Raw genomic sequence first — 10,439 nt, 5'->3', positions numbered from 1 at the left:
TAAGAAACAAAGTTCTGATGCTGTGAACCTGTTAAACACCAAGCCTTTTTCAGTTCTGTGGAGTAGATTTTTAGGAGGTTCACTTTAACTAAAACTCTCATGTGTCCTCTTCTAAACATTACACCTACAAAATGGTGAGAATTTATTAACCCTTTAAAATGTTGTATATGAATGTGCTGTAAGGCTAGCTTCACGCTTGGGATGGATGCACAATGGTGCATTAGTGTATCTCAGCAGATACTGTGCCCTGTCAGTGTCCGGTGACTGTATCCATCCCTCTGCTACTACTCACCTGTCTTTGGTCACCAATTTGGTCTTCCACGTGCACTGACACTGCTGCAGGGCTCTGGGACAAGTGCTGGTAGCCTCAGAGAACAGGCAGAAACCAAGGTCTACCATCGGCTAGAACAATTGGATTCTACCTAGCAATGAGAATCCTCACTGCTGCCATGGATTCCCATTGGTATTTTTACACTGCACTGATGGCCCTGGTTCTGCCTTACTTCAATACCTGCACTTCGTGAAGCCCAGCAGCGTAGAACACCTGATTACCTGTGGAGAAGAGACAGAAGACAGGTAAGTTGATCCGAATGGAGGAGTACAGCCTATTGAGAACACTGTGCTTGGAAGAACAAAGAGAAATCGAGAGCCCAATATGGTGTAGTATTGTTAAGTTGGTTGTGGTTTAAAGCAAAATATTAAGATCTACTCACAAACATGGGTTACCCATAGGCAACCACTTCATATGCAGGTGGGGAGTATTAGAACCTGACCCCACTCAGGTTATTAAGATGTCGCTCTCTGTAGATAGGAAACGGGGTAGCACCCCTCCACCGAGGGTGGAATCAAGATTTCAGCAAGGCTTGGTGTACAGAGGTGCCAGAGTAGAATAAAAATGTTTAAAAACGTCTAAAAGAGGGGGATGTTCAGGTGGACTTGCCTCCCTCAAAAATATAGAACTCAATTGAGTCACAATATATCAATACAAAAAAACGTTTTATTTAACTCCACTTTATTTAACTCCACTTTAACTCCACTTCAATACAAAACGTTTTTTTTGTATTGATATATTGTGACTCAATTGAGTTCTATATTTTTGAGGGAGGTAAGTCCACCTGAACATCCCCCTCTTTTAGACGTTTTTAAACATTTTTATTCTACTCTGGCGCCTCTGTACACCAAGCCTTGCTGAAATATTGAGAACACTGTCTATTGCCATAGTCTTGCACAGGTGTATGTGGGCTCTGGAAAAATGGTGCTTTTTGGGAAAGTGTGTTCTTGCGCTCTATTACAAATTAGCCAATTGCCATACAAAAATGAGATGCACGATATTGTAAGTATACATAGTACGTCTGAACCATGGAAAAGATGTAATCTAGCCCACAGTGGCCTAGATTGCATAATCCTGATACTGTGATGACTTGGGTCTCTTCCAGCCCTCTTCTCACAACAAAATAGTCTTAAGTCATGTACGTATAAAAAAAGGATTTTTTAAAAGGGTTCACATACTGTCAATCACCATAGTATTTAGCAGCATCCTACAGGCTTGTAACCCTTCAGCTCCTGCTGGACACAATCCTATCAGTCCCCCTTTTGGAGTTAATCTTGTCCCAGCTCTCCTACAGCATACTTGGTAAATGGTCTGAGCAGCAGAGCAAATTGACTTTGCCATTTGGCTGCTATAAACCTTTCCAGCAACATGACCATTAGACAAAGACCTTTCTAAAAACATGACTGCTAAACCTGTAGATCTCTGTACAATACCAGTCACACCACAAAAAGCCTTTTTCCAGGTAAGTCATTCCACTGCCACCTGAGACATTGCCATGTTAGCTTCGACACAATGTGGAGGGTTGAGAAACCTTACTTGTGACATTACAAAAGTTCATCACATTTCCAGGATAGTGTGTGGCTAGGCACCCTTAGGGCCTGTTTCCACTACATGCAGATTGGATGCAGAAAAACCTGACACCAATGAATGCTTATGGTGCGGTTTCCACTAAACACGATTTTTCTGATGCAGATTTTCCCATAGGCATTCATTGGAGTCAGTTTTTATGCATCCAATCTGCGTATCTTAGAAACAGGCCCTAATGCTTGGGCATACACGGCTCAACGCAGGCTTATCAATCGAGCCGCTGGTTACTCGATTGATATCCGACATGTCCGATCACTGCGGGGATCGATTCCGTGCTCGATACCCAAGGGCAGACAATAGCGGCGAATTGAGCTGAAGATGAGAAGCGCCGGCGGGGACGAGCAGGAGTCGATCCGGTGGCTAATCGGCCACCGGATCGACCCGTGTATGCCCAACATTATGCTGGGTTTTCACCAATCGTCAGATTCTTCTGTTAGATTCTTCTGTAAAGCCTCATCTACACGCGTAGATGAGGCTCTGATCCAGCGGCTCGATTAGCCGCCGGATCGCCTCTTCTGCGTCCCTGCACGTACCCGCCACGTCCCTGCACGTGCGGATTCGATACCCGCTCGTCCCCGCGCCGCTTATCTTCCGCTCTATTCCCTGCCATTGTCACCTCGCGGGGAACGAGCAGGGAATCTGCGGTAGCAAGATCCGACCTGTCGGAACTTATTAATCGAGCCGCATCTACGCGTGTAGATGAGGCTTTAGATTCTTCTGTTAGAATGCATAATTTTTTCTGTCGAATGGTCATGATCTCTGGTGCATTGTCTTCTGTTTATCTCCTGCTGAGTAGAACAATGCCTAATTGCTCAGCAGATAGATCGTAAGATAAAGTTCAATATGTTGGAAATTTATCTGGCAGGTAAATCTGCTGGGCATACACGGAGTTTATTTCCCTTATCAATCGAGCCGCCGATTGCTCGATTGATATCCGACAGGTCCGCTGACCTGCCAGATAGATTCCCCACCAGCGGACAATAGCTGGGAATCCAGCGGCTGATAAGGGGGGGGGGGGGGGGGTGAGCGGGAATCTATCCGCGCGGACGCGGTGGGAGTCTATCTGGCGGGTAATCGGCTGCCGGATCGACCCGTGTATGCCCAGCATAGCAGAAAATTGTATGGTGTAAACCCAGTATTACAGGGATCCGATCTGATCACAATACCAGGCTCTTCTGATCTTATCCTTCAGTGTAAGTTTACATTTCTTTTTCCACCTTCTAGGGAGCTTTTTTCTGGAAGCAATACAGGCATTAACTTTGAGAAGTATGATGACATTCCAGTTGAAGCAACAGGATCGAATTGCCCTCCACATATTGAAAGTGTACGTATCTTAACTTTTATTGTATTGTACTAGTTTAAAGAGAACCCAAGGTGGGTTCTAAGAACGCTAAGTGCACACAGGCTGGGTCTGCATATATTGCCCAGCCTCTGTTGCTATACCAATCCCCACACAGGCCCTCTCCCTGCGCTTTGCTTGACCCCCCCATATATCATATGCCAAGCTGTCAACACGCAGCGTGTCGCAGCTGGCTGTTTATCTCTGAATCTGTCAGTCTTGGCGCTCCCCCGCCTCCTCCATAGCGCCGGTCCCCGCCCACGCAGTCTCGATCAGATGCTCCTGGCCCCGCCTGCAGCCTCTTCTGTTCTTGGCGACAGGCCTGGGAACGAGTGATTCTTCTCCTCCTTCCTGGCCGCAATGGCAGTATAGAGGGTGCTATTGCGGCCAGGAATGCAAAGAATCACTCACATTCCCAGGCCTGCCGCCAAAAACCGGAAGATGCTGCTGGCGGGGGACAGGAGCATCTGATCGAGACTGCATGGACACCGAACAGCTGCAGGGGGCTTATGGAAGCACCAGTTGAGTAAAACTTTATTTTTTATTTTATTTTTTTTCCCCCAAGCCTGAAAGGAAAGGTTCAGGGTGTAATAAACACAAATCCACTTACCTGGGGCTTCCTCCAGCCTGTGGCAGGCAGGATGTGTCCTTGGCGCCGCTCCGCAGGCTCCCAGTCTTCTGTGGCGCGCCAAGCTGGCTTCCAGGTCGGGCTCTTCTGCGCTCCGTGCGTCTCATGCCGTCACGCTGACTTCATTGGACATCCTCCGGGCTGGTCTGTGCAGGCGTAGAACTACTGCGCCTGCGCAGTACAGCCCGGAGGACGTCCAATGACTTCAGCGCGACGGCGTGAGACGCATGTTGGAGCGCAGAAGAGCCGGACCTGAAAGCTGGCCAGGTCGGGTGCGCCACCGGAGAAGACTGGGAGCCTGCAGAGCGGCGCCGAGTGCACGTCCTGCCTGCCACGGGCTGGAGGAAGCCCCAGGTAAGTGGATTTGTATTTTTTTTGATTACACCCTGAACCTTCCCTTTAATAACCACTTGCCGACCAGGGCTATATTGGCTGATCTGTGCTGTGTGGGCTCTCCAGCCCGCAGCACAGATCAGTATTATGCCAGGGCGATCAGACCCTCCCCCCCCCCTTTTTTTTCCCCACTAGGGGGATGTCCTGCCGGGGGGGTCTGATAGCCGCAGCGCCCTATGATGTAAACAGCGGGGATTTCTTCCCCGCGTGTTTACATTTTGCCGGCGAGCCGCGATCGGCGGCTCTCCGGCTGTTCACTGAGACACCCTCCGTGAACTGACATGGAAGTTTCCATGGTAACCCGCAGACGACCAGTTTACGCCGATCGGCGTTAGCTGGTCGTCAAGAGGTTAAAGAGAAACCTTGACCAAGAATTGAACTTCATCCCAATCAGTAGCTGATGCCCCCTTTTACATGAGAAATCTATTCCTTTTCACAAATGGATCATCAGGGGGCTCTGTATTGCTGATATTGTGGTGAAAACCCTCCCACAAGAAACTGAGGACCGTGGTCCTGGCAGTTTCCGGTCTGTGAACCTCGTTGCATTGTGGAAAGTAGCGATTTAGGGCTGTTTCCAACTGCCAAAAAAGAAAGCGGCTACATCACCTGCCAGCGGTAAAAATGTCACCATGTGATGTCAGAATGTAAATCGGTGATTTAAAAGATTTTACAATAGGCAAACACTTGACTAAATCATTTATACATAATTGTAAAAAATGATGCACATTATTACATTTTCACTGGAGTTCCTCTTTAAGTGTCCCTTTAAATCAATGAGAGGGATATGGAGGCTTTTAACCACCTTAGAGGTAATCACGAGTTCCGCTCTGGGTGGAGGCTTCCGAGGTTCTGGTTCCCCCTGGGAAGATTGGAGTCTATCATGTGGGCAATCTCACAAGAGGGTTACAGCACCATTCTGGAGGACGGAGGAAAAACTGCAGCACTGGATCCCAGGGAGGGGTGTGCTGGGTTAGCCTAGCAGCATGATTCATTGACTGGATTTGATTCAATCTGACATGTCCAATTCATGATAATCAATTTGAATTGAATCGAATCATGAATCGGACATGTCAGATTGAATCAGATCAAATCATTGAATCAAATCTGACAAAGAATATTATGGTGGATGGGACTGAATCTCCCAGCCGCTTATGACTTTTTTCACAAACGAGTGTCTACACTGTTGCTAGGCAACCAGAGGCCGATGCAAACACATATTGAGCAGCTCAGTGGAGCTCATCTGTTAGGGCTATAACAGCAATTCCTGCTAGCAGTGGATTATACCACTGAAAACTACTTAGGCAGGAGTTATGGTTGTGAAACGAAAGTGAAAAAAGACACCCCTAACAAATGGATTAGCCTCCCAGTCCATCAGTCACTGTTTACATTACATGTTGTATTGATGAAACCATTCATTTTTAAAAAAAAAAAAACTTTTTTACACCATTTTAGGATGTTTAATAGTTTATGCATAAACCACTTTTATTTTCCTCATTCGCGAAAGAACCCCTTTAACCATTTTTCGTAGAATATAAGTTAGACGTTTTGCCAAGTTATGTAAACTTGCAAGCTCCGCTGTATTTAGTGTTTTTGTGCTACATAGAAATAGTAAAACTCATACAAGATTGTATTATACATGGCCAGTTTGACTGTTTTAGAATTTCTAAAATATAAGCTAAATAAACCAGCAATCAGACAAGACCTTATGTACAGGTTGCTGCCATCGGTGGTGGTTGTAAGGGCTTGAAAAGGGTTCAGTTAACCCTCCTGGCATTAACCCCAAGTCAGGATCAGGGTTGGAAATTCATAGCTGAGTGGTAACCCAAGCCAGACTCGTGGTGCCCACCACAAGGTCTATGCAGAGCAATGGCGCTTCAGTGGGCGTTTTCGGTCGCCTCCCTGGGGACCCAGGCGCCGGCAGCCCTTATTCTTCCTGTCCTCCAAGGCTCTGCGTCCCCCTGGTGAGGTTGCTGCTTGGACAGCCAGCAGTTTTACTATAGGGTTACACGACCACCTGGAGTACAGAGGGAGAACTGCAGCACTGTATCCCAGGGAGGTTAAGATGTGAGTATACTATTGCCTGTCCTGTTATCAGTAGTACATTACTAGGGGTCAACTGATGTAAACTATTTCTCCCCCGGCACCCCACCAGGACTACTTTTCATGTCAGTTCCCATTTTGCTTTAAAGTACCATGCCACATTTTAAATTTTTTTTTTTTTTTTTTTTTTTTTTTTCTTTTTCTTGCTCACGCAGTTTCATGATGTCAACATGGGCGAAATAATAATGGGAAACATTCAGCTCACCCGATATACACGACCAACTCCAGTTCAGAAGCATGCCATTCCTATCATCATAGAAAAGAGGGACCTGATGGCTTGTGCTCAGACTGGTAAGTTGCTTTTATCAAACCTACAAGAATGCTTATTTGTTGTACTGCTCTTAAAACCTGTGAATGCAAGCTTTTAAGAGGAGCTGTCAGCCATACTATCTCAGAAAAAAACACATATGTAACTACTTGCTCCACATATGTATTGCACGGTCCACATTTTGATTTCAGTGATTTTTGCTACAGCAAGAGAATCTTTCTTGGCATTTCTCATTTTAACTGTAGCTAGTTTGAAGCCAATCCTGATGTCCTTTCCCTTACTCTCCTCTGCCTGATTGTGTATGCATTGACTGCTTACCACTATAGAAAGTGCATTGTCTCAGCGTGAGAAATACTGGCCAATCAGAGGAACAGAGGTGTGGGAGGGGAAAACAGGAGGGAAAGAGGCTTCAACCAATCGGGCTGCATTAGTTAAGTCTGAGGGGAGAGTACAGAAGCAAAGGAAAACCCAGCATGCCTTGCAACTTTTTTGTGTACCAAATAAGTCAGGTAAACTGGGGAATGATCATTTATCAACAAGAAAAGTGGTTTTAACTTTTGGATTACCTGGTTAGCAACCTTATTACTTGTTTACAGGATAAAATAAAGAATTGATTTTATGCCCAACAGTTACACTTTAACAAAGGTGGTTCTACGTTTACTAGTTGTGATAAGTTTGATTTTTACAAAATCTTTTTTTCTAGGTTCTGGAAAAACTGCAGCATTTTTGTTGCCCATTCTTAGTCAGATCTATGCAGATGGTCCTGGTGAAGCAATGAAGCAAATAAAGGTAGGAAACCACTAAAAATGCAGTAGTCTTGAGGAAAAGCCCAATTCACTTGGATAGGCAGGAGCAACTTAAATTTGCTAGTGACAGTATCTACTTCTTCCAAAAGGGAATGTGATGCCTTGTACACTGAAATAAAAACAGGGAACACCAAGAGCCCCAATAGTGAAATTCGTACTGGACAAGGTGGCAATAAGTTTGTATTGCTAGATACTCACAAGTCAGGGTCACCAGCAGGCAACCACTTTAAAGGCAGGTGGGGAGGTTGTCCTGACCCCACTCAGGATTAAGTCGCTCTCTGTAGACAGGAAGAAAGGGTAGCAACCCTCCACCAAGGGTGGACTCAAAATTGTATACAATAAACAGAGGCGCCAAAAGTATAAGGTTAGATTAAATGAGCTTAAAAACCAACTTAAATGGCAAAATTGGAGGAAGTGGTGGTCTTGCCTCCCTCAAGCAGACCTGACGACTGCGATTCAGTCACACACATTAGGAACTCCAAAAAGAAATGCAACGCGTTTTGCAGGTTTAACCCCGCTTCATCAGGCAATATAAGGAGTATCAAACAATCTGCACAAGGATTCAAGAACTTGAATCCTTGTGCAGATTGTTTGATACTCCTCCCTATATTGCCTGATGAAGCGGGGTTGAACCTGCGAAACACATTGCATTTCTTTTTGGAGTTCCTAATGTGTGTGACTGAATCGCAGTCGTTGTCGTGTCTGCTTGAGGGAGGCAAGACCACCACTTCCTCCAATTTTGCCATTTAAGTTGGTTTTTAAAGAGAATCTGCATTGTTAAAATCGCACAAAAGTAAACATACCAGTGCGTTAGGGGACATCTCCTATTACCCTCTGTCACAATTTCGCCGCTCCCCGACGTATTAAAAGTGGTTAAAAACAGCTTTAAAAAGTTTGTTTATAAACAAACAAAATGGCCACCAAAACAGGAAGTAGGTTGATGTACAGTATGTCCACACATAGAAAATACATCCATACACAAGCAGGCTGTATACAGCCTTCCTTTTGAATCTCAAGAGATCATTTGTGTGTTTCTTTCCACCCTGAGGGGGGAGTGTATAGCAGAACCATAACACTGAAGAACTTGGCAGCCTTCCAGACACAGGCTGACAAGTCTGACAAGGGAAAGATACATTGATTTATTACAGAAACTGTGATAGTACAAAGTGCTGCAGTAAGCCAGAACACATTAGAATAGCTTTTGGAACTTGTAGGATGATAAAAAACAGGATGCAATTTTTGTTACGGAGTCTCTTTAAACTCATTTAATCCTTATACTTTTGGCGCCTCTGTTCATTGTGAACACTGAAATGTATTGGACTCTTTGATCATTAGACTTACTGTTTTTTTTTTTTTTTTTGTTTTTTTTTTCCAATTTGTAGGACAATGGAAGATATGGAAGACGCAAGCAGTTCCCTCTGTCCCTTGTTCTGGCTCCAACAAGAGAACTTGCTGTACAGATCTATGAAGAAGCCAGAAAAGTATGTATTTTTAGTCTGGTTAATAAGATGTTATAATGGGAACAATGTATTACGCTTACATTTTAGATTTGTTTTAAGATGCTGGCATGTTGCCACCTGCATACTGTAGCAAAGTAATTTGGCAGTCAGTGCCTGTACTGGTCTGGTGGTGTAGATATTCCGATGTCTTCTCAAGGCAGCTTCTGAAATCATCAAATTTGTAGTGGGCTTTAAATGCCCTTTTTCTGTAAATAGTCACTCTGCTCATTTATGTGCAGATTAACACATGTGAGGACTAGTCAGGAAGTTAATAATTTACTATAAACTGAGAACCTGTAACAAAAAACCCTCTGGGGGATACGTCTGGAGGTGGAAGCCTCAGGGTCCCTGACCTCTGAAGCTTAGAGGAATCCAGCCCTGGCTCGGATTGGAACCCTAATTTAACATCTCTAACCACACCAGACTGCATTTTATGCATGTTCTTACCTGTGAATATGGTACTTAATGTCTGTCTTTTCAGTTTGCATACAGATCCAGAGTACGCCCATGTGTGGTATACGGCGGAGCAGACATTGGACAACAGATTAGAGACTTGGAACGAGGTTGCCACTTGCTTGTTGCTACCCCAGGTCGCCTAGTTGACATGATGGAAAGGGGAAAGATTGGCTTAGATTGCTGCAAGTATGTCAGAAGTTATATATCTTTTGGGTGTAAGTGTATGTATACTTTAGTGTTTAACCAATTATGTTGCGGAGGGATAAATCATTCTAAAGCATAATGCTTTGGGTTAGCTGCAACAGCTCTATTTTCTCCAGTGTTAAAGGGCAACTGAAGCAAGAGTGATATGGCTGCTACCATATTTGTCCGGTTCAATACCAGTTACCTGGCTATCCTGCTAATACCCTGCTTTTAATGCTTTTAGCCATAGTTTTTGACCTTGCCAGACCTAACAAGATGAGCTGCAGTCAAATAGATCAGCAGGCTTGCCAGCAACTGGTATTGGTTAAAAGGAAATAAATATGGCAGCCTCCATATACCGCTTTAGTTGTCCTTTATGGTTCCAGCAATGAAAAGACCTCACGCCCAGTTCTTCATAGGGGAATACAATTACCTGTGAGTTGTAGCCCTGCCTCTATACAGTGTTGGAAATTTTATTTTCCCTTTTGAGAAGGTTCTAGTCAGATAGCCTGGCCCTCATTGACTTTATAAAAATTCTGTATTGAAGGAATATAAACCTCTCTCCCAAGTTTTTTTTTTTTTTTTTTTTTTTTTTTTTTTTTTTTTTTTTTTTTTTTTTTTTTTGTTTAGATCAGGGATGTCAAACCGGTCCTTCAAGGGCCGGGGTCCTCGCACATTTTTGACACCGCTCAAATGAATTGATGGTCTGAATCAAGAAGTGTGTGGTCCATCAGGTAGACACATTACTCTTCCTCAGTCCATCCTAAACACTGGCACGGATCTGGCCCTCCAGTCCTGGAGTTTGACATCTCTGGTTTAGATGACCATAGTTGGGATAATTTTCAAGGC

The 10,439-nt window shown here is 44.5% G+C and overlaps 1 protein-coding gene across 2 annotated transcripts in view; it reads left to right on the top strand.

The window, feature by feature from the left end:
- Window positions 1-10,439, top strand: part of DDX3X (DEAD-box helicase 3 X-linked) — a 63,094-nt gene that overhangs the window by 33,183 nt on the left and 19,472 nt on the right. For both annotated transcript variants that reach the window (XM_068269851.1, XM_068269852.1), the window contains 5 exons: window positions 3,143-3,242; window positions 6,534-6,669; window positions 7,350-7,435; window positions 8,835-8,933; window positions 9,433-9,593. In XM_068269851.1, the coding sequence (XP_068125952.1) occupies window positions 3,143-3,242; window positions 6,534-6,669; window positions 7,350-7,435; window positions 8,835-8,933; window positions 9,433-9,593 (582 nt within the window). The remainder of the gene's footprint in view (window positions 1-3,142; window positions 3,243-6,533; window positions 6,670-7,349; window positions 7,436-8,834; window positions 8,934-9,432; window positions 9,594-10,439) is intronic.

The sequence above is a fragment of the Hyperolius riggenbachi genome, chromosome 2 (genome assembly GCF_040937935.1).
Source record: "Hyperolius riggenbachi isolate aHypRig1 chromosome 2, aHypRig1.pri, whole genome shotgun sequence".
Taxonomy (NCBI): domain Eukaryota; kingdom Metazoa; phylum Chordata; class Amphibia; order Anura; family Hyperoliidae; genus Hyperolius; species Hyperolius riggenbachi.
The sequence above is the reverse complement of the archived record's forward strand: the minus strand, read 5'-3'. Positions and strand labels throughout refer to the sequence as shown.